Raw genomic sequence first — 24282 nt, 5'->3', positions numbered from 1 at the left:
TCCACTCTGCTGAAGAGGTTGAGACCAGGCTGGAGTACCTTCCACACCTGCTTCTGCCTTGACCTTGACCCGTGTCTGTCTGGGTCCCTATCCTCCAGTTCCCTCTCCACCATCTTCCAGGGAAGGCATGTCCCTTTTCCACAGAGAGCAGCCCCTGTGTCCTCATTAGGGGTTAGCCCCGCCCTCTTGTCTGTCACTTTCTCCAACTGCTTCTGCCCTGTCCTTCACAGTTCCTGTTATCTGTACACGTACCCTCTGGTTTACACAGATGATGCTTGTGTTTCTCATCCTCTGGCTTCTCTGCCCATCATGAGTGCCCTAAAAGAGTTGCTTCCTCTATTTGGGGCTGATCTTATGTAACATTTGATTTGTGCCTGGATTTTGTAGCTTCCCATCTTTTCTGCCAAACCCTTCCCACCAAATCCAAATTTCTTTCCTAAAGATCTCTTACCTTCCCTAAAACTATTATCAGATAAAAACAAAACTCCTAAATCTAGGTTTACAAGCCCCTCACAATAAATTCCAATCTCTCATATGACCCTAAATTGACACTTTGCTGCCCCTACAAAGACCACACCCTGGCCACCAGGCCTTTGCTTAGGCTGTTTTCCCAGTCTGCAATGCCTCTGTGCAGGGCTGCCCTGTGCCCTCCTGATCCCTTAGGCCTCCACCCACCAAGGCCTCCTCTTCTAGGAAGGCTTCCTTCATGACTCTAGCCCACAAGCCTTCCTCATTGCTTTTTTTCATCATTTTCCATCACCCTCAGTACTCTGGATACACCAGCTTGCTCTCTGATCATTTCCAGATGAGCATGATGGAGAATATGACTTCGCTCTGCATGCATAGGAGTAAGAATTTGAAGTCTGAGCCTGTCTCTGTCTGCACCATTAATCTTAGAGCAAAATGGGGACATCAGTGAAAATGAAGAACTTAAGTTCCTGGGAGGAGGACCCAAGTCCCATGTGCAGGCCTGGGGTTCTGTGACGAGTTCTAGGCACAACAGTTCTGAAGGCATGGTGACAAATGAGGGGAATGTTAATGACGAGAGACCTGTCAGCCACATCTTCAGTCTAATGACAGACAAAACTTGGGGAACGGAGCCCGGACAGAAGAATACAATGATAAGAAATTACCATTGTCTTAAAATTTGTAAAAGTCTACTTCACAAAGTCAAAGGTGGCCTGATGTGTGTTCATTCATTCATTTGGCCAGGCAGTCACAATTACGACCCACTATCATATGCTGGGTGCCATATGTGGGCTGCAGGTACCAAGGCATGGTCCTCTCCTCTGGGAAGGCAACATCTTGTGGGGCTGGACCAGAAAGTAAACAGATGATGACAAAGGAGGGCAACTTAGGGAGTTGTTGGGGAACAGCAGAGGGTCACTTAGCCAAGACTGATAAGAGGGTTGGGAGGGGCTCAGATAAGGGTGATATGAGTTGAGTTCTGAAGGATAAAAGAAATTAGCCACATGGATTAATGTGGGGAGGTGGCACTGAATAGAATATCCCATGAGAATAGAATAAAACATGCAAAAACAAAGCTTAAAGGAGTTCAGGAGCCTGCAAGTCACTGGGGCATATGTGGAGTGTAGGTGGCCTGAGGATGGTGATGAATGCTTTGGATGCAGTTGTAAGGGACTGACACAGTTGCAAGTTACAGAGGCCCATGTGTACCCTAAAAGAAGAGTTATCCATTGGAGTCTGGGAGAGACTGCTTGGGGAAGGACTATCCATCTGCCATTTGATCTACTTTAAAAAGCAGGTGGATTCTCCTCCACCACCACCACCACCACCACCACAACCACCACCACCATCTCCACTTCCACCTCCACCAACCAGAGATCCAGCAGAAAGAAGGCTGTCACTGCAGAAGGGATGTCATTTAGATCTTTGGTCTTTACTGTCTATTGATACACTAGAGATCTGAAATCTGAAACTATGAAAGTCACATCACCTTGCAAGTTAGGCAAATTCCCATCACTATAAATCCAGGGAGCTTCCTAAATTCTCTGGTTTTACTGGAAACTATGGAAGTATGTGCTGCTTGAAATAAGCATTGACTGGGCAGCTCTTTTGCTGAAAAAAAAATGTGTTGTAGTGTATTGGCATTTGAATTTTGAGGACAAAACATTAACCTATTATCATTTTATAGTCCATACATTCAGTGGTTAAATTGAGTACCATCCTCGTTCCCTTCAAAACCATTAATCAACTTCAGGCAAATGAATTAGAGCGAAGGACAAGGTTGCTTTTTTTGTCGCTTATGACTGGTTTTTTATAAGAATGTGGGAGATAGAGGCTGCAGCTATTGGGGGCAGAGACCATGTCTCCCTTATTTCTCCATCCCTAACACGTAGCACAGGGCTGGCACCCCTGGGTGCTCAACCATTCAGTGCTAGATGAATGAATAAACAGCATACTTGAGGCCAGTTATTTGAAATAATCGATTGAGCACAAGATATTGCCAAGGCCTGAAAGAGTTTCTATGAGAAAATGATCCTAAAATTTGCAGGGTAGCAACTCCCAAGGACTGAACCACCCCATTCTGGCCTAGACAGTTAGTAGGAAATGTGAGTAAATGTCTAAATGCTTCATCATTGAGACAGCCGAGAGCAGACAAAGATGCTTCTCCGATGGTTTGCCTACAAGCGCTGACACCAGGAGTGAAAAGCACTACAAGACAGTAAACAAGAGAGAATGATGAATGGAAATATATTAAAATGGAGACAGAGATGAACATGGGAGAGCCTCTGGGAATGTCATCAGCTCGATGGCTTTTGAGCTCTCTATTAATGAGCTGTTGGAAGAGGCAAAAGCCTCAGATTCCATTCACAGGGCTGAGATTGGAAGGTGTCGCAAGCACAAGCCAAGAGTGCAATGTGGGGCTGGAGAACCAGGGAGGGTTTTCAGGGGCTGGAAAACTACAGCTCACAGACAGCTATCTTGTCTTATAAATAAAGTTCTATTAAAACCCAACCACGCCCATCTATTGACATATTCCTGTGGCTGCTTTTTTGCTTTACAAAGGCAGAGTTGAGTAGTTGGGAGAGAGACTCTATGGACCATAAGCTTAAAATATTTATTACCTGGTCCTTCACAGAAAAATTTTGCTGACTCCTAGTTTAGAAGAAGTGGTATAGGAGGAGGAATTGTGGGTTTTGTTTTTTGGGGCTGAATTCGGGACATCTACTGGTTTGAGTTCTATTTGTGCTTGTATCTTCCGAAGACCAGGATTCCATGGCCTTGTGGAGCAGGTAGGCAAATAATTCTGGTTACAAGAATTTGGGTTTAAAATTAAGATACAATCTTTTATTTCAGGAGCCACACAAACTATGAGATCTTCAGCATCAACATGATTGCATCAGAAATACATTGAAATATAATAAAAATGTCTATAGTTCTGGTTCTGTGACTCCCTAGCTGTGACCTGTGTGGTCATGGGTAAGTCATTTAACCTTTCTGTGACTTATTTCTGTGCATGTATAAATGGACTATACCTGGCGTTCAAGAATCTTTCTTTTAAGGGTCAGAACTAATATATCTGTGAAAATCTGACACATAATGGGCAGTCAATAAAGATGAATTATTGTCAGTGTGGCTATTCCAAAATACCCTTGCAAGGTAATGTCTTTTCTTAAGTCATATTAGGAATGGTCAAGGCAATGTAACAATTTTATAGACAAGCACTTTATAAGTTCTATAGTAATCAATGCTTTGGCAAAGAATCTTCTGTGTTCCCAAGAAAAGCATTCTATTCTCTGGAGTGTGGACAATAATATGCTTCAATGAGGTGTGGAAGCTGCCTCAGGCATTGAGCTGCTGTGCATGTGTGTCTGTTAATAATTAGTATAAATTACTGAGAAGTAGGGACGTGGCCTGAAATGGGAGAATAAGCTTCCTTCAAAACATCAGAAGTGGAGGTTAATTACTGTTTTTCAAGGCAGCAGGAAGCATGTGAAGGGAATGGCAGTGGAGGAGCCTAGACGTGGGTGGGGAATGAGGAGCCAAGGGACACAGGCAAAATGGTTTCAGTTCTCAGCCTGTCCTTAAGCCTTCTCCCCCTTTCCCCAAGGGTGACTGTTCTTAGCACAGCAGATGAGGAAGGGGGCAGGTGGTCTCCCATGCATTCAGCCCCTTCCCAGCCCCGCCACTGGCTTGAAGGCAAATAACCTAGGCTGTGGGCTCACTTCCTAGCTATGTGACTATGGATGAGTTTTGTTTGGTTTTGGTTTTAAAAACTTCTCTATACAATTGTTGTTGTTGTTGTTTTTACTCATATCAATGATGCTAATATTTACTACATTGAGTTGTGAGGGACAAAGGACATAATGTTAATGAAGCCCCTAGCACCCAAAAGGGCACACTAAGGAGGAATTTTCCCCCCAATAGAAACTACAAGGCTCAAGTTCATGTGTGTGGGAATGGGTGGAACCTTACTGGTGACTCTGACATACCATATACTGGCCTCACAAGATACTCTGTTGAACTGTTAGGTCAACTTTGATGACAAAATGAGGTCATGTGGTCGACTGGTCCAAACAGATTGGTCCAAAACATTTTGGAAAGTCAACATTTACTTTATTAACTGATTAAAAAAAAATCTAGCAAATAAGGACCCCAAATTCAAAGCTGAATGGATATAACCGTTGCTTATAAATCTAGATTTAATTTACACCCAATTCACTGAATTTTCTGAATGAACTGTCTACATAGCCCAACATTCTCTAAATGAATAAAATGCTGTCTGATCCCCACCTTGCTTTGCAAGCTCGGCTCTAATGGCTGAAGGGCATCCCTCCTCACAGAATAGATTGGTGATCCATCTGGCCATCCACTTTCAGGGGGGTAAATTGCTAGCATTTTACAAATGTGAAAACTGTGACCTAGGGTGGTTAAATAATTTGACTGCAGCTGCATGGCTGGCTGGTTAGGGAAGGCACTGGAAGCTAGGCCTCCTGCTTCCCAGTGCTGCTGCACCCCCTGTCCAACACTGCCTCCATGTTGGAGGGCTGCAGGTCTCCATCTTGTTTCCATTCACCCACTGGATAATCTCACTCAGGCTCCAGGCTTTCATACATCTACATATGGTCAAATCCAAATAGACATCTCTAATCTGGTCCTCTCTCCTGAATTCCAGACCTGTACATCTAGCTGCCTACTCCTCATCTCCACTGACTATCCCAGTGGCATTTTAGACATCGAGCTGAACTTCTGTCCCTTCCCTCACCCCAAACATACTCTACCCACAGCGATCCCTTTCTCAGTCACTGGTGGTTACATCCTTCCAGTGGGTTAGGCTAAAACCTCCCATATCCAAAATCCAACCTGTTGGAAATCTTGTTGGCTCTGTCTTTAGCTCGTATATCTGGAAATTGACTATGTCTCATCAGCTTTATGCTTCCACTCTGATTCAATCCACCATCATCTTTGTCTTAGATGACTGCAATCTAGCAGGCCTATTTTCAACAGAAGAGCCTAAATGATCCTTTCAGATTTTGTCTCTCCTCTGCTCCTAACCCTGCTATGGACCCCCATCTCATTCAGTGGGAAAGCTCAAGTTCTTAAGGCCCACGATTATCACCTCCCCCGATTACCTCTCTCCTGTCTACTATTTCCCTATTGCTCGCACCACTCCAGTCATGCTGGTCTCCTTGCTCCTTGAATCACCGGTCATGATCTTGCCTCAGGGCCTTTGCACAAGCTCTCTGTCCCCCAGATATCTGCTTCACAACACTCTTACTTCCTTCAGGTCTTCACTTAGAACTTACCTTCTCCAAGAGGATTACATTTACCATCCATTTATTTCTGCAACTGATATCACTCCCAAACCTGATCTGACTAATCCCATTTATCTTGCTTGGTTTTTTTTTTTTCCTTTTACAATACTCATTTTCTAACATACTATCTGATTTCATTTGTTATTATTCATTGTTCATTATCTATCTCATTTATTGGAAAGTGAGACTCTTGAGGAGAGGAATCTTTGTTTTCATCACTAATATAGCCTAAAATAGTACCTGTCAAATAGCAGGCCCTCAATAAAAAAATTACTCAACAAATAAATAAACGAATTTGGTGATTTTACAAATGATGTGCTGTTAGGTCAGTATAGAAAGCACGGCATTTTCCTGGGAGTTTGCAAATGCTGCAGTTCACGATGGTGGGAGGAAGTCCCTGCTTCTCCCACAAATAGGCCAGGGGCAACTCTGCAGGGCACCATTTTCCTGCCTTGGCAGCACAGCTCTGCTGTAGCCCCCAGTAGTTGCTGCTAAAGAGCAGTCAAGAAAGATACTATATAAGTTTCTATTCCTATTAATTTCTATCTCATTCTTTTAAATTTCCATTGAAATATTTAAACCTTCATAAGTACTTAAGTGCAGTATATATGCATATGATTTATAAGTAAACAATCTTATAGTGAGGTACCTGATCAAAAACTTTGAAAAACACACACAACTAGTCTACAAAACCACAAAATCTTCAGAAAGTTCAGGGGACCTCTGGAAGTTTTATAGTATCTGCACATGACTGGGGGAATGGGATCAGTCCTGCACATACCAGCCCAGTGAGCTGACAGCAGGGTGGTGGGTTGGAAGGTTCTCTCTTGAGTTGGTATAGAAAGTGCCTGGATTTTGGAGGCTTTGCCAGAGAAGACCTGGAAACTCTCCCAGGAAGCCTCTGGCCTATATCACCAGATTGCTACCTCCCTTAGGACTTCCTCCAACCCGTCTCCTTGTGCCCTCAGCTGGGTAATACCCATGCAGCAGGGGCTGGCCCTGGGTCTTGCAAGCCTGCAGACTGAGCTGACTCACCTTCTCATAGTACCGGATTTCATAGTCCAGGATGATGCCATTGGGTTGCTCTGGTTGTGGCCATGACAAGGTGATGCTCCTCATGGTGGCACTGACCTGGTGCATGATAGGAACAGTGGAAGGGGCTGTGGAGAGAGAAAGAGACAGAGCAGATAAACATACCCTCAATTACGTGAGAAGTGCCATCTTTCATAGATAAGTAGGAAGAGAAATGTCATTGGGTTTGAATCCTGCCCTTTCTTTCCCATCAGCTGAACCGGATCTGAAGATCTTCCTGTGTGTGTTGCAGAATGAATGGAGTTTGATAACAAAGGAGTGAAAGGTGATCATTTAGGGCAGGATAACGTGTGTGAGGGCAGGGGGTGGAATGGACATGGTGTCTTCCAGGTAAAAAGGAGAAAGACTTGACCAAAACAAGAGGTGGTCAGAGGAATCATGGAAAAACAGTGTGGCCTGAGGAAGCTGAAGCCAATTAGGGAAGGCATGACAACAAGCACACACCTAGGCTTTAGCCAGTAGGACAAGAGGAGCAATGGAATGCTTTTGAGCAGAAGGTGTTGAAGGAAACTCAGTCTTGCCGTAATGAGCTGAGCGACTGCAGGGAAGAGAACCTGGAGGCAAGGGAGGATAGTGAGGAAGTGGAACTGGTCAGTGCAGAATTGCTGTGCAGTAAAAAGGAACGTTCTAGCAAACACTTTTCTGGGACTGCATGTATGATTTTGACGCATTTCTAAAGAAAGAGAAGAGGCATCTCTCAAGAAAGTCATGAGCACAGGCCAACAGCAGAGTTCTCTCAGACTTCTGTCAGAGTTTTCCAAATGAGGACATTTGCAATAAAGAGCTCGCACATATAAATGAGGAAACAATGCACAAACCAAACATTTGGAAACAGGATAATAATTCCAAAATCTGTGAAGTGATTCTGAAATCTCTGTTTGGAAATAATGTTATTTATTTCCCCATTCAACATTTTTCACACGTTGCAAGTCAAATAAAAGCAGTCTGGAAATAACAAATGAGGGTTGTCTTTCTAGGGGAAGAGGCGGGTAATGGATGAGGCTTCAGTCTGCGCTCCACTCAGGGGCTGTTCCGTTTAGTCCTGGCACTTCTGTAGCGAGGAAGGTCGTTTCCTCACAGAAGCTCCACTTTATAGGTTTTCCCTGGGGACTGTGGCTGACCGACATTTACTATCCTTGATTTAAGTTAACAGATTCCCCTCTAAGACCTGAAATTACGGAGCATGGCTACCAGGTCACAGATGCTGAGGGGTGAGGGGTGGGGATGTATTCTTCACCACTTGCTGAACCCTCAGTGAGCACCTGTACATGATGGGCCCTGGGCAGAGGGTGGCAATGCAGAGCACTTGCTCTGAGATGCTCACAGTCCAGGGATCCATAAAGAGAGCACAGTGTGAGAGTGTTGTGATGAGTCATTAAAATCAGAGTGTCTACCTGGGACTTTGCACAGTTCCCACTAGAGACCTTGTGCTGGCCGTGAAAATGTGCCCCTCAGAGCTTCTACTGCTGGGAGCATAATTAACTAATGGCCCCAGCTGCTGGGTCTGCAATCCATCACCACATTCCCAGAGAGCCCTGCTTCCCACAGGTTGCTCCCAGCCAATGATTGGGAGTGGCCGAGATGCTAAAATAGTCCTATTCCTGACTCTTTGGATGGGCAACTTTTACTCAAAGTCTCCCCTTTGGACTTACCAATGCTTCCTTATAGCAAACACAGTCCAAGGCTCTTCCTACCCAATCCTCCTTCCTTTCCTCTCTTCTTCAGAAGGATCAGGCCTTCAGACCTTCAGTCCAGCCTCCTCTGGCTTCCACCCCATTTTCCCAATCTCTGGCACATCCAATCCCACCTTGGTGTCTGCTCTATGGGGGGCCTGAGCTCATACAGTCCTGAATCCCCCTACAGTTTCCCTATCAAACAGTCTCCACTCAGCTCTGCTCTGCCCCCAGCAATGGGAGGCTCACTGCCTCTTGCTGTTGCTCCAAACTTGGGTAACTCTCACCAATTTGCAGTCTTCCTTATCCTTATCCGAAATCTGTCTTCTTCCCGCTGGTCTCAGTTCTGCCAACTGAAATAATATACAATGTTCCCTTTCCACAGAATGGCTTGTCAGATAGCTCCAGAAACTAGTTAGGTCTCCCCCGAGTCTTTTCTGCTGAAAAGAATGGTCGGATGCTATAAACATTTCTCCCAGGATATGCTGCCACTTGAGGTGGCTGTTTTCCAAATGGGGCTCATGTTATCTAAATCTCTCTTTAGGCATGAGGCCCAGAGGTGAACCCAATTCTCCCACTGCTCTTTGAGCAGCAAACATTAGAGTTAAACTAATATCTACCGAAATCTGTGTACTGTACATCTATGAATGTGACAGTTAGCCTTTGGATTGAGGACAAGTCCCTGCTATTCAATTCTGAAATCATAGGTAAATATCACCTATAGGTTTTCCCATGGTGTGGTCCTTATCTTCTGTCTATAGAATTGGCTTTTGACTACAGGGATTTACATGGATCTCTTTGCATTTACAGTGTTAAATTTGGCCTATTAATCTAGTAAGTTGGAATAAATTTTTATCCTGATTCAAACATCAAATGCATCTTATCTCCCACCCAACTTAGTATCATGGTTCAATTCATTAATTAATTAATGAAACAAATGTTTATTGAGCATCAGCCATGTGCCACTCACCATTCTAAGTTCTAGGGATTCTGTAGTGAATTAAATAAAATTTCCTGCCCTTGCAGACCATATTTTCTAGTGGAAGGATTCAGAGACTAGATATAATAAATCAATCAGTCATAAGCTATGTTAAAAATCTTAAGTACAACAGGAAAAAAATGGAGAAGAGAAGGAATACAGAATGGCAAAGTGTCAGAGACTGGCCGGAGAAGGCTGCAATTCCAAACCATGTGGTCAGCAAAGCCTTGCCTGAGAAATAGATGCAGGAACATAGGGTTGAAGGATGGAAGGTGGAAGCCAGGAGAATACCTGAGAGAGGAGCATTTTCAAGAAAGGGGCCAGGGCAAAGCTTCTGATCTGGGATCAGCCTGGTGTTTCAGGAGAATAGCAAAGAGCCACTGGGACTGGAACAGAAACAAGGCCACAAAGGGTAGGACCCTAAGGGACACTAAGAAGACTTTGGATTCTATTCTGAGTGAGGTGGGGAGCCATGCGAGGGTCCTAAACATGGGAGGGACATACTCTGACTTGCAAGTTAACAGTATCACCCTATGCTGTATAGTATTACCCTATTGAGAATAGAATGCAGAGACCGTGTGCAAAGCTGAAAGACCTAATACATTTAAAGTATCTCAATAGATGTGGGATGTGGAAGAAACAGAAGCATCAAAATGATTCTAAGATCTTGGCCTGAGCAACTGGAAGAGTGGGGCTGCCATGAACTGAGATCAGGCAGAAGCATTTGGGGAAGAAAGAGCAAGTGCTCCAATGGGTGGAAGATGCCCAAGATGGCCCAGAGTAGATGCTGGATAGGCAAAAGCATGTATAAGAGGTCCAGTCTGGAGAAGGAAATTTAGAGTCATCAGTATTTCAAGGATACTGAAAACAGCGGGACTGACAGAGATCCCCAAGAGAATGAGTAAAACAGAAATATATTCAAAGATTCAGGAAATGAGGAGAAAACAGCCAAGGGTCCTGAGAAAAAAAAGACCAGGGAGGTAAAAGGAAACAGAAGATGTGATCACCTAGAAACCAAGTGGCAATCAGCGTTCCCCGGAGGAGAGAATGTGTGAACCCAACTGCTAAGTCACATAAAATGAAACTAGGGACTGAGCATGGATTTAGCAACAGGCTGGATGGTTAACCATGTGGATGGCTCACGATCATCTTTTCCAAGACCTTGTGTGCATGCGCAGAGACATGGAAAGCATGAAGTCACTTCAGGGAAGGTGAGGAAGCTTCCAGAATCAGTAAGACCATTGGGGGAGCCCAATGGGCCCACCAAGATGGACAGAGAGTGGCTCCCATGAACCTGCTCCCCCTGCCACACTTGCTGTGCAGGGCAGGTGTCATTTCAGATCCGTGTGAAACACGATTTCCATGTTGTTAATCATGTCAGTACCATACAGCTTTTCGGGGTCTTTCTGCCTGGAGAGCTGAGGCATCATGTATTAAAATTGGAAAGATTAATCCTAACGACCTGAGGATTTTGGTGGGCTTAGTCATTTTCTTTGCCTCTAATCCTTGGAAAGCCATCATTCAAGACTCAATATATTTGCCAAACATTGTGCCAGGCCCCTGATCTAATTGTTGGGGATAGAAGGACAAAGAGGAAAATCGCAGCTCTGTCCTGAAGGACCTTGGAGTCTAGATGGGGTCAGATGGTAAAGAGGCAACCACAGGGCAGGGTGATCCAGAGGCAATCAATAGGCAAAACCCACTGAGAGAAACGACCCTGTAACAGAGATGGCAAGGACCTCCCGGCGGCCACATCCAGGAGAAGCTGCCAGAGGGTGAAGTTCCCGCCGCCTGCATTTCTTAGATTTATGGAGATGACACGATGCTCACAGACCCTGTAGCAGACTTTATCCTCACACAGGTCATTCTAAAGGCCTTACATTTTAATTGAGATGGAACTTAGCACATGGGAGAATGTGAAAAAGCGTTATTCTTGCTGCCTAAAAATCAGGGGCAGCTTACATTTGGTGCTCTGCCATTGGTGATCAACTACCGTGGTACATTTGTTATTATTTTCCTTCTCCAAATGCAATGCCACCTTTAGATATGCTGTTTTACATGCTATGAAGCCTTCAGACGAAAGAGAACATTAAAATGAGCTCAGGGATCCATTTAAACACCAACTGCTCCTAGCAAAACGAAGGCAGGCTATGGAGGGATGGGAAGGTTAGTTCAGAGAAGCAGCCCTGTGACCCATAGATAATGCTGGTTCCAACCGGAAGTTCCGGCCAGTTGTCTTTTCTCCATAAACTTGCATCCTCAGATGAAGAGGCAGTTTCACCTAATGCTTGAAAGAGTCTCTCCCTCACAAGCACACAGAACGCTTTTGATTAAAATAAGCATTCTACTGAGAAAAAGGAAATGAAAAGAAAGAGTTCACAAAATTATTAAAAATTAGCAAAGAAGCAAATATGGACCTTTCTGTAGGAAAAGTTAAAAAAAATTAGTTTGGGGGCTATTTGGAAAGAAGGTACTGATAGCTTAAGAAAGAGGATATACTAAAACCAAACAAACAAAAAATAAAACAAACAGAATCAGAATTGCCCTGCACCCTGTCTTTACCAGGTAAAGCAGGAAGCTGGGATCCAAAGAGGAGAGTAGGAAACAACGAAGAGTGGCCTGCCTGCCACCGAGAAAAAATCAACCAGGGTTTGAGCAGAATCAGAACCAGGAGTGTCTGATGAGAGAACCAATAGAAGAGGCCCTTTCATGTGCCTGAAGCAGAAAGACACTCCAACTTCAAATCTCATTGTTCAAGGGGCTCAGGGATGAAGACAACACAAAGGCAGGCTGAGCGAGTGAGGCCTTGTCTCTGTTTTTGCCCAGGAAGACTTTGGGGAGCTCTCACTTCCGAACTGCTTTTGAAGCAGGCAGATCCAAGATAGTTTATCACTTACAGCAGAGAAAGGGCACAGAATGTTCTCGCCTAGACTGACAAATGAGATGTGGATAAATTGTAGGGGCAGGATGGCCCTGGCTGCAAGTTAGGAAAGAACGCATTGGTGACAAGGGACAACTGTTGGCCCAAACAGGTCACTGTCAGTGGCATCGGGGATGGGGTCTGGCTGACCATCAGCCAGCCCTCCGACTGTAAGAAGGGCACCAAAAGAGGTCCCAGGGCCTGCAATCCTGGGTCTGAAATGGTGGCGTGAATCTATCTTAGAAGTTAATTTTTATTGATTTCAGAGAGGAAGGGAGTGGGAGGGATAGATATAAACATCAATGTGAGAGAAAATCATTGGTTGGCTGCCTCCTGCACATTCCACACTGGGGATCGAGCCTGCAACCTGGGCATGTGCCCTGACTGGGAATTGAACCGTGACCTCCTGGTTCATAGGTCGATGCTCAACCACTGAGCCACGCTGGCCTGTCTGGACCCTGAGTCTTATTGTGCAGAAGTCTTGAAGTCATATCTCAGGTTCACCTGACCCATAATTTTATGTTTATAACATTTCTTGACCTTTTAATTTAGTTAATGACTTGGTCACATACAAAGTTTTCTTCTTCTTCATTTTGTTTTCCTTATTTGATAGGGGAACTTCCCCTTAACAATTAAGCATCTCAGATTTCAAAATGTGAGAATAAGTTAATGGTGTTTTTTTTCCCTAGGACAATTGCTAAATTCTAATGTATTATCTTTGCTTATTAAAATTATTTCCTAATGTCTTAATTGATTTTTGTGTCAAAGTAATTCTTTAAACAGTTTTAACCATAATCCATTTGGGATATAGTAAATCATATAACAGTTTATTATGTTAAACTATTTTATTTAAGACATCAATTTATGTTTTAAACAAAAATAATAGCATAACACCATACATTCAAAATCAAGTTGATCTATTGGAGTGAAATGTTTGAAGGGGTTATAAAAATACGAAACAATTTCAGAGTTCAGCAAATCTCATCTAAAGGAAAAAAAATGGTACTTCTATGGGTGAAAATCATTCCAGAAACAGCCTTGTTCTGAGGCCACCTCTCACCTGCCCTAGGAGCTGAGGTCACAGCTGAGTTTTTCTGGAAAGTAACATCTAGGAAGTAAACGATGGGGTGCCCTGACCTTGTGACTCAGGGGGAGGGGACGTGCCACTGCCCATCCTTCCTATGCTAGGGCTCAGGCCAAGGAGTCAACAATGCTCTATTGGCTTGGCCCCGCCTTTCTCCTGGACTTGCCACCAGTATCTCCTTACACCTAATGTCCTGTCCCAACTCCCTGTCTACCTCTTCACCTCTTCACTGTCTGCAGCCAGTTAATCGTTCCAAAGCTCAATTTACCCACCTTCTTCTGATGCTTAAGAACCTTCAATGGCTCCCCATTGGGAAAAGTCCCAACTCCCTCTCTTAATTTGACAATGTGACGGCCACTGGCCTGTCCAGATCGCCTCCCTCTGTTCCCTCTCAGGAAGCCACTGCTCTCATTGAACTGCTCCACTCGCCACGTCCCAGCAAAACTCAGCTTTTGGGATCTCTGCCTGTTGACCAGCCCTTCTGGCCACCTCTCTGCATAACCCCACCCAGCCTTGACAGGCCCAAATCAGGCCTCACTGTGCCTTGGCTTAGCCCTGCCCCGGCAGGCTCACCAGACCAACCCTTCCCTCCTCCCACTCAAAGTCCTTACTTTAATAACTTAATGGCCTGAAATTGCTGCCTTGGGACACAGTGCATGTTGATCTAGCTTTCCAGTGCCCTCCATCACTGGAATCAATTCCTTAGGGCAGATGTCAGGGTTCCAGCCTCTTCCCACCGTGTGAGCCTCTAAAAGTTTACCTTCACTGGAATGATTGCAGGACCTTCTCTAAAAACATCAGAAGTAAAAGGGATCAGAGAAACACGTAGCTGCACTTAACATGCATATTGGTCTCTAAAGGAGAAAGATGTGGCAGCGGGTGGGTGGGGGGTGGCAGGTTGTGATTCTGCAGTGGGCACCTGGGGAGGAAGATGGCAGTACCAGGGAACGGGACAGGCAGAAACCGAGAGGCTGGGGCAGGCTAGCCCCATCTCACTGGGATGTGTCAGCGAAATGTTACCCTAATGTTGGTAGTTTATTAACTTATCTTCTTTTGGGGCTATGGAATCCTTTCTCCCAACAAAATTTTCCTTGAAGCCTAGTGCAAAAATAGAATAATTCAGGGCTTATCTGGCTGTATCAGAAGTGGGAGCCCCAGAGCCCTGAAGCCAGTCCATTTTCTATCTCCCAAACCCAGAATCTGAAAGGTCCACAGAGAGACCCAAAAATGCCGGGCAGCCTCCAGAAGTCCCCTGAGGCCTCTGATGAAATGCTGCGAATGCCTAAAAGGTATGGGCGATGAGGTTTGGAGCGAAAAGTTGGGAGTGGTGGGTTATATGAAACATTGTTTGTTTTTTGTTGCTGTTGATGTTAATCCTCACCTGAGGATATTTTTTCCATTGATTTTTTTTTTATAGAGAATGGAAGGGAGGGAAAGAGTCAGAGCGAGAGAGAAACAACAATGCAAGACAGACACATTGACTGGTTGCCTCCCACACACACCCTGACTGGGCCAGGGATCAAGCCTGCAACCCAGGTACGTGCCCTTGACCAGAATCAAACCCTCGAACCGAACCTTCAGTCTGCAGGCCAACACTCTAACTGCTGTGCCAAACCAGCTAGGGCTGAAACACATTCTTAGAAAAAAAATCTACATTTAAATGTTAGCTAAAGACTTCAGGCCCACTAGTACTGATGACAAAGAAGAACAGTTTACACACAAGTAAACTGTGCAAAAGATGAATCGTGTGATCAATTGTGCATAGATCAGTTGTTTCCTCTGACATTTCTATTTTAGGAGATAACTCTCTTGAGAAGGTACTTAGATAACAGGTTCTCCTTCTGTTGAAAATTCATTTCATTGCACAAATATGCTGGAATTTTACATTAGGAGGCCTGACTCATTAAATATTTTTGGTGCAGTAACACTTGTGGTCAAAGTAGATTAAACAAATAAGCAATTAGTTTGGAGACTGGGTATGAATACAAAAGCAGAATTAATTATTTTTCTAATTGTTTTTCCCTATTGTGGACATTGGCTTCTTGGCTTTTGCTCTGGGCTGTGCCTTGAGATGACCCTGACACCCCTTCCAATCTCCCTCTCTACCTTGGAGTTACCTTGGAACAGAGGACTGCTTTGGGAAGGTGGCACCTGTTTGACACCATTGTAGAATATTGGCCGAGTCTCGTCATGAGTTCGATGATGTGGGGAAGGGAGAGAAAATGAGGGTTCAGGCCTGAGTGACTGAGTCAGTCCCTCACCCCCAGACAGGGGCCTCCTTCATGTGTTTGGTTCTAAGCCAAGGAAGTGTGACAACTGGGGTTGGGGGCTGCTGTAGGGATGTAGGTTTATAGCAGAGGCCTTCGTTTCTGATACTGCTTCTGATTCGGGGTAGGGGAGGTGTATTTATTGGGATCATCCACCTGTCCCTGCTGACTCCCAAAATGTGGTCCCCGATCAGCATCACCTGGGGACTGGTAGAAAAGGCAGAATCTGGAGCTCCACCCAGGTTTACTGAATCAGAAACTCGGGGAGTGGGGCTCAGAAATCTGTGTTTTAACAAGCCCTCTAGGGGACTCTGATACAGGCGCCAGTGTGAGAACTGTTTGTCTAGAAATCTGGAAATCAGAATGTTCCATTTTGAAAGAACATCTGAGGTCATTTAGTTTTCTGTCAACTCTAACAATGTATGGATTAGAGCACTGAGGGGGAGAGAGGGAAAATGGCTCTCCTAAGTCCTCAGCAGTCTAGGGCAGAGCCAGAAATAGCCTCCTGTCCCAGTGTGGGCCCTCTATTCCCTCCCCTACACTCACACACCCAGCCTTTTCAGAGCCCCTTGAGGATGCTCAGCACAGGCAAAGGGAGTCAGGATCACATCACTCATGGATAAATGCTGCCTGATCCCTCAGGGAGGTAGGAGGCCTCCTGGTTAGTGGGGTCCTGAGGTCCCTCCTGCCTCCTAGATCCCCTCTCCTGGCTCCTTAGAGCTCATCCTGCCTCCTAGATCCCCTCTCCTGGCTCCTTAGAGCTCAAAGTTGGACATTACAGAGTGGAAATTTGAAGGTATACCAGGAAAGGACAGCCTGTGGAGGCAGGAGGCTGTAAAGAGATGAGTGAGTGTATAGAGGTAACTGTCAGGTGATGCCTGTTGTAGGCAGGCATCCCAGGATGGCTATGAGGGCCGCTGAAGACAGACCCATCAGAGCTCATGTGGCACCTGGGGAGCGCTTAGCTCCGCCTCCCACAGGCCTGCCAGCCTTCCCTGGTGTGGGACCAAAGGAGGAGCAGCTCTGGTTTGTTGACTGTTTAATCACAGAAGTCAGTTCATTGGAAACACTGGCACTGGGGCAGCCTCAGGAGAGAGGTTGTGTGCCCCTTACTCCCTGGCTGTCATGCACCCCTGTTCAGCAGAGCACGTATTACAGCTGGGGGACCCACCACCACCACCCTAAGGCTGACATCACTGCCACCAGCAGTGGGCAGGGAAGCTGGACCTGTGACTGTCCTCCTGGGCCTGAGGTCTAAGTGTCTTGGACTTAAGGAGCCCTTCCTCCTGCAGGCAAGTTTCCACTCTGCAATGTCCATCCTCACACCGCCATCCCCACAAGGGTCCCCTTGACCCTGACTCCCCAGGATACCTCTGCTCTCCAGCCCTCTCAAGTGTGGCAGTTTATGATTTTACACTGGGCACACCTCAAGGTCAGGAAGTGGGCTGTGTACTCCTGTTCCTTGTCATTTCTTCCACCCCATTGCTCACCATCTCCTACACCCTCTAAAAATTCCATTGGCTGGGCTGCCACTCTCCAAGCTTGAGACCACTATGTGCTGTCTCCCACCATCACTCCCCAACTTGTTGAAGACTTGGGCTTCCAGCTCTGTCGTTGTCTCCATCCTGAGCGTGGCCCTCCTGGGGGTGACTTTAACATCCATTTGAATAGCTGACCCCCTCCACTCTTCCATGTCTGCCCATTCCCTTTGCACACTTGGATTTGGCCTCACCTGAAGTTGCTCCATTTTCAAAGCCACAAATCCAACTGTTCTGCTTCTTGACCATGACCTCTGATGAGCCCACTCTTGTTGGCCTCATCTTGCTCTCTAAGTCTTGACTTCTACCCAATGCATCAGCCTCTCCTTCATTCATATCCCTCATTAATATCCCTCATTAACCAGCTTAAGTTCCATCTTTGCAATAACATAATTGGCAATACTCCCCTTACCCTCAGGCATGAGTTGCCTTTATGTTTTCATAGGATACAACCAGCAAAATTCAACCCAAGAGAGACCCATGGTCAATCAACTTCCTGGAGGGTCTGCTCTCCAGCAGCCATGCACTGCTGAGAAAGTCAGATAAACAAACAGGGCATACCGGCAGCTTTGTAAATACATGATCAACTTCAAATGACCCTCAACATTTCTGGAAACATTGACTCTGGTCAAGCCCATCTCCCATTCTCTGCAATGACACTGCTAACCTTTGTCCATTCTCCTCAATCATTCAATCCCAATCTTTCCCTTCATTCAGCAACCAAGCTTACCTACTACCTCACAGAGAAAACAGAAGCCTCAATATTCAGCTGCATAAATAATACCGCAACTTGGGTACCCCAAATCTCCTCAAACCACATATGCACAGAACTGAAGCCGCCTTCCCTGAACATTTCTGGGAGCCCCTGACACGTCTCCCAAGTATTTGCGAAGCATCCTTTCATTCTGTAGCTTTGTTTTCCATGTTAGTGCCTTAGAGCCCTCCATAGGAAAGATGCTCACTGAGCCAGATCACCAGTCCCCTACCTGAGGATCAATGGCCCTGTGAGAACACAGTTCCCCAATACTCCCTCAGGCAGTGCCCCACTCCACCCAACCCAACAGCCTTCTCGGCATCGCTGCCTCCCGCTTAGCTGGGGCACCTCGTCACTGAGCCTCGAGGCTTCCTCTCGTGCTCAAACCTCAGTATGCCCCTCCCCTCCCTGCAAAGCTGCCTTCCTTTCCCTCCCAGTCCTTGCCCTGTGCTCTCACTCCATTCCAGTCCATCACATGAGCCAATAGGTACCAGAGGTCCTGTCTTCACCCAGCCTCTCACACAGCCACCTCCTCACAAGCTTCCCTTCCCACATGCAAACCTGGTCCTGCAAACAAATGCCAGCCAGCTGGTTTAGGAGGCACCATCAGACTGTGACCATTATGCAAGGCCAACTGGGATAACCTGGAATAGAGGATACCGTGCTGAGGTGCAGGGGTTACTGGAGGAGTGAGACCTGCTCTATCAGAAGAAATATGGCCTACACACATAAGGAACTAGTGCACATCCAACAACTCATTGCGTCATCCTTGTAACAGTACAGTTCACAAAAAGACAACAGATGTCAGGATCTTCTATGGTGCAGACAGGCTCAGAGGGGCACAAATGAACACCCTGAGTTCTGGAGAGATGAAGCCTTTGCTCTGTCCAGAGAGGGGGAGAAGGGGAGGGAGAGGGAGAGGGAGAGAAAAGGGAAGGGAAGGGAAGGGAAGGGAAGGGAAGGGAAGGGAAGGGGAAGGGAAGGGGAAGGGGAAAGAGAGGGAGGGGGAGGGAGGGAGGGAGGGAGGGGGAGAGAGAGAGAGAGAGAGAGAGAGAGAGAAAGGAAGGAAGGAAGGAAGGAAGGAAGGAAGGAAGGAAGGAAGGAAGGAAGGAAGGAAGGAAGGAAGGAAGGAAGACACACATTTAAAGGACTCAATTCTATAGCTCAGCTCTCATAAGGAAACTGAACCCAAGGCCTGGGGGGTTGGCAGTCTTCCTTGCACTGGGAAATATTTGTGGTCCAGCACTGCCTTTATTTACCCAGAGCATTTAATGTGCCTTTTCCCCCCATCTCTCACATCCGCTCAGAGAAGATGTTAATTTTCTGAAATTAAACACTTAGCTTGATTACTGTTTTGTTAATTGCTGTATTCAAAAACCCCTGGTGCTCCTGCCTGTTTAACATGGATGGTGCTGTGAAAATGATAGGCACGGAGCTGGCATGCAGGTGGACAGACAACAGCTTTGGAATGCCATCCCAGCTACCCGCAACAGGGCTTGCTCCAGCAGCTGGGTCCCTGCCTGTGGGGGCGTGGGGCAGGCAGGACAGGGCATGGCAGGTGCTTCTCACAGGGCCATGTTTTTAGAGGATAGTGCACCTAGGACATCCCAAATCTCACCAACATCTGGGAGAATGTAGGGGCTTAACTCCAATCAGAGCACCCGCCCAAAAGTGCTGGACGAAGGAAAGATCACAGAGAGAACTCAAGCTGCACCATTTCTTGATGCCGCAGATTTAAGAAAGACATACGTTACTTGATAATTTATTAATTTATTCAATGAATACTTATTAAGTGCTATTATTTCAGGCACCTAGCTAGACTCTGGGGAACAAGCTAATACAATGGATACAGGACCTGCTCTCCTGGAGATTACAGTCGGCTCATGGAGTAGACACCTCCTCCTTCCTCCCCACGTCGCCAGGGCCAACAGCAACTATCTCCTAATCCAGTGGTCAGCAAACTTCGGCTCGCGAGCCACATGCGGCTCTTTGGCCCCTTGAGTGTGGCTCTTCCACAAAATACCACGTGCGGGCACACACGTACCCATGCGCAGAAGTCGGTATTTTGTGGAAGAGCCACACTCAAGGGGCCAAAGAGCCGCATGTGGCTCGAGAGCCGCAGTTTGCCAACCACTGTCCTAATCCAATTGTAGATGACCTGTGCCATGATAGAGGCAAACGGCAACCATCTCCTAATCCAACTGTAGATGACCTCTGCCATGATGGTTGTAACAATCTCACTTGCCCTTTGAAGAGAGTAAGGAGCTTATGACAGTCTCATGGCCAGCAGTCCCATTTTCACTCAACAAGCCATGTAGCTGTAGTGTCTGGTGCAAGATGAGGTGAAATAAGAAAACAGATGCCCTCTAATCATCCTCGCAAGGATGCAGCAGGTTGGGCATTCTCAGCTGCCCTCCAGCTGTTAGCAGCATAACTAACCACTGCTCAGGACCTGGAACAGGGAGAATTCCCACATTCAACCACTGCATATTCGTCCACCTGAGTTCAAATTGGTCAGTCAGTGAACAATAAAATATCCCACCCAACACTGTCACCGTATAGCAACAACCACCACAGATTGAAATGCTCTCTAGCAACCACATGTGGTTACATCTTAAGGTTTGGAAAGTGAGAGCTGGTACCACTGCAGGTTAAGAAACCAAGAGCCTAGCGGAGGGCCCCCTAGAGTCCCCAGTTAGTCACCTGCTCATGTGACTTTTCTGGGTCTCTCATCCCAGTCTCCACAAGTGCTGTGGACTAGCATGTGAGCTTCACAAGGCATGGGCTTTTGTGTGTTGTTTGCTACTGTGTTCCCAGTGTCTGGAGCAGTGCATGCATGACGCACAGAAGGCCTCCAAAAATATTTGTTGAGTAAGTGAATGAATAGAACAGAAACCAGTGAGTCAGCATGTGGAAAGTAGCCACAAAGACTGTGTTAAATGGATGAATACAGTTCCAAAGTTAAAGTGCTTAAACAAACAAACAACCCCTTTGAGTGTGGTTGAATGTCACTGCGTTCTAAGTGGATCAGGGCTCCTAGCATCATTCTAAAATCATCCCCTCATCTGGCTGGTGTGGCTCAGTGGATTGAGCAGCATCCCATGTACCAAGAGGTAGCTAGTTTGATTCCTGGTCAGGGCACATGTCCGGGTTGTGGGCTCAATCCTCAATAGGGGGCATGCAGGAGGCAGCCAATTAATGTTGCTCTCCCACTGCTATTTCTCTCTCTCTCTCTCTCTCTCTCTCTCTCTCTCTCTCTCTCTCTTCCTCTCTCTAAAATCAATAAACCATATTTTAAAAAATGAAAAAAATCATTCCCTCAAGTTTTTCTTCTAGGAGCCACAGAGGAGGAAGATACCTAGTTACCTGGCTGACCTGGAGGGATCATCTGGCGACTGTGGGCCACGAGGACATATTCGATTCCCACACACCAGCCAAACATATATATTAACTCCTATGTGGGGGCTAAAGGAAACGGGCAAATATTTATCAAGGGTCTCGGTGCCTAGTGCTGTGTGGTTGCTCTCTCATGAGCCTGAAGCATGTGGTAAAATCTGCTTCTCTGCAGAGCTCACCATGTAGTGGAGAGCCCCAGGGCTCCCGGGGGAACCACAGCTTTGGTCATGAGCAGTGCTATGTGCTGACCTGCTCAGCTCAGCAGGAAACACACTATCATCTGCAAATGGCCAGGACCTTTCTAAGGCCACTCAGAAGTTCCTTGTCAATGCCAGGGCTTAAGAAACAATAGAAACAATCTTTTTAGAATTAACAATGAGAAGAAAGCAATGAAATTGGATTAAGCAGAGTGAAAATTTCATTTGCTTAGGGTTTGTAAACTTTTCTTCATTAACTTCAATAAAAGTTTTCTTTAAAGTCATTCCAGTCTCTTTAAAGTTCTAACTCAATCTTTTCTCTGCTCTGGAGCAAAGTTTGCCTGCTAATTTCCAATGAGACCAGCCCTTAAAAATGAACTAGTTTTAGCATATGGATCTTAACACTCTAAATTTTTACAGGCAGCAGTGCAATATTGTTTTAATATTTAATTTTGAGATTTACATAATATCTTTCCTCCAAAGAGCTCAATATATTGCAATATCATAAAATTCCTTTCATATTCAAAGATTATTCTTTATGCATGCAAATACTATATTTAACTAAGGAATAATGCAAATTAGGTGATGTATTCAGAGAAATTGGTGGGCTAGATAATTCTTTTGTAGGAAAAGTAGTATCTCTGACTAATTTTAATTGTCTAGGAACTTCAAAAATGCCTTGGCTTCTGGTCAAGATGGCAGTGTAGGTAAATGTGGTACCTGCATCCTTCCACAACCACATAAAAATTTCCAATAAACTACAGAACCACTATCATTCAGCACCACCTGAAATCTAGCTGAACAGAAGTTCTACAACTAAGGATATAAAGAAGAAGCCACGCTGAGACTGGTAGGAGGGGCAAAGACACTGAATGGGCTGATCCCACACCTACGTGTGGTGGATAAAAACCAGGAGCAACATTTTGGCTGTGGAGGTCCCCCCTGAGGGTCAAGGAATTCCAGTCTCCAAGGTTCCAGTACCAAGAAGAGAAGTCGTCATAACTTCTGCTTGTAATAACCAGCAGGGATTGTGGCTGAGTGAGATGGAGGGCTGCTGGAGTCCCAGAAGTTGCTCTTAAGGGCCTGCACAGACTTACTGGAACTCACTCCCTCTGAGCTCCAGCACTGGGGCAGCAGCTTGAAAGGCACAAGAGACATAAGGGGAGGAACTGAATTGTCTGGCTTAGGGGTGAGACTTGGAGGGGCAGGTTTCTCCCAGACAGAGTGCTGGCACAGGCCATTGTCCCTTTTCTGGATCTCCCCCTCCAGAAAGAGAAGAGAGAGAGAGCAAGAAATTGAAAACTTCTGTAAAAAAATAATGATGAAAAACTTCCCTAAACTGATAGAGGAAATAGACATACAAGTCCAGGAAGCACGGAGTCCAAAATAAGATGAACGCAAGGAGGCCCATTCCAAGAACACCACATTTAATTAATATGCCAAAGGATAAAGACAAAGGAGAACCTTAAGAGCAGCAAGAGAAAAGCAGTTAGTTACCTACAAGAGAGCTCCAACAGATTTCTCAATAGAAACTTTTCAGGCCAAATGGGAGTGGCAAGAAATATTCAAAGTGATGAAAAGCAAGGATCTACAATCAAGATTAATTACTCTACCTAGCAAAGCTATCATTTAGAAGTAAAGAATATATAAGGAGTTCCCAGACAGGAAAAAGTTCAAGGAGTTCATCACTACAAACCAATATTAAAGCGTCTCCTTTAACAAGAAAAGATGGCAATAAATACATATCTATCAACAATTGAATTAAAAAAAAAAACAAAAGAAACAAGCAGAACAGAAACAGACTCATAGACACAGAGAACATTTTGAGGGTTGCCAGATGAGAGGGGCCTAAAGGAATGTGTGAAAAAGCTGAAGGGATTAAGAAGTACAAATTGGTAGTTACGGGGGAATACAGTCAATAATATTGTAGTAACTATGTATGGTATCAGATGGGTACAAGATTTATCAGGATGATCACTTAGCAAGAGATATAATGACTAATCATTGGGTTGTACATCTGAAACAAATATAATATTGTATGTCAACTATAATTTAAAAAAATTTTAAGTAAAAAAAAATCGCACTAAAACCTTAGAACTGCATCCTTAAAAGAGATGAATTTTGTGGTGTATAGATTATACCTCAATAAAGTTGTCTAAAAAGCAAAATAAATGCCTTAAAAATGGACAAACTAAAGGGGCTTATGACTATTAACAGAAGTAATGTATTTATTTTTTAAACTCAGTTAAGTAACGGATTGTGTCTGCGTTACTGGCATGGTGGCTATGTTAGTATTCCTCATGCAATCGGCACAGCAGACCATACATGAGCTGTGTGGAATATAAATGTCAGATATAAAACTGCTGATGGCATCAGGAATGTAAGGGGGAAAGTGTTGCTTCTCTAAACATATGATGAGGAAAGACAGACAGGCTCCTCAGAGCAGCAGGAGCAGCCTGTGCCAGGTGCACAGGTTCCGGCTTCACTCCAGTCCTCATGTCCTCATCGTTAACTCACTGGGATGCAGACTTCACTGTCCTCCTTTCTGGTGCCCACTCCTTCCTCAAAGAATGGACAAACCAATACCTGTCATTTATCTGAT

The 24282-nt window shown here is 45.3% G+C and overlaps 1 protein-coding gene across 1 annotated transcript in view; it reads right to left on the bottom strand.

Moving 5' to 3' along the window:
- Positions 1-24282, bottom strand: part of EPHB1 (EPH receptor B1) — a 277930-nt gene that overhangs the window by 79161 nt on the left and 174487 nt on the right. The window contains exon 5 of the mRNA XM_023749311.1: positions 6816-6940. Within this exon, the coding sequence (XP_023605079.1) occupies positions 6816-6940 (125 nt within the window). The remainder of the gene's footprint in view (positions 1-6815; positions 6941-24282) is intronic.

Source organism: Myotis lucifugus, unplaced genomic scaffold, assembly GCF_000147115.1.
Source record: "Myotis lucifugus unplaced genomic scaffold, Myoluc2.0 scaffold_8, whole genome shotgun sequence".
In the NCBI taxonomy this organism is placed as follows: Eukaryota; Metazoa; Chordata; class Mammalia; order Chiroptera; family Vespertilionidae; genus Myotis; species Myotis lucifugus.
The sequence above is the reverse complement of the archived record's forward strand: the minus strand, read 5'-3'. Positions and strand labels throughout refer to the sequence as shown.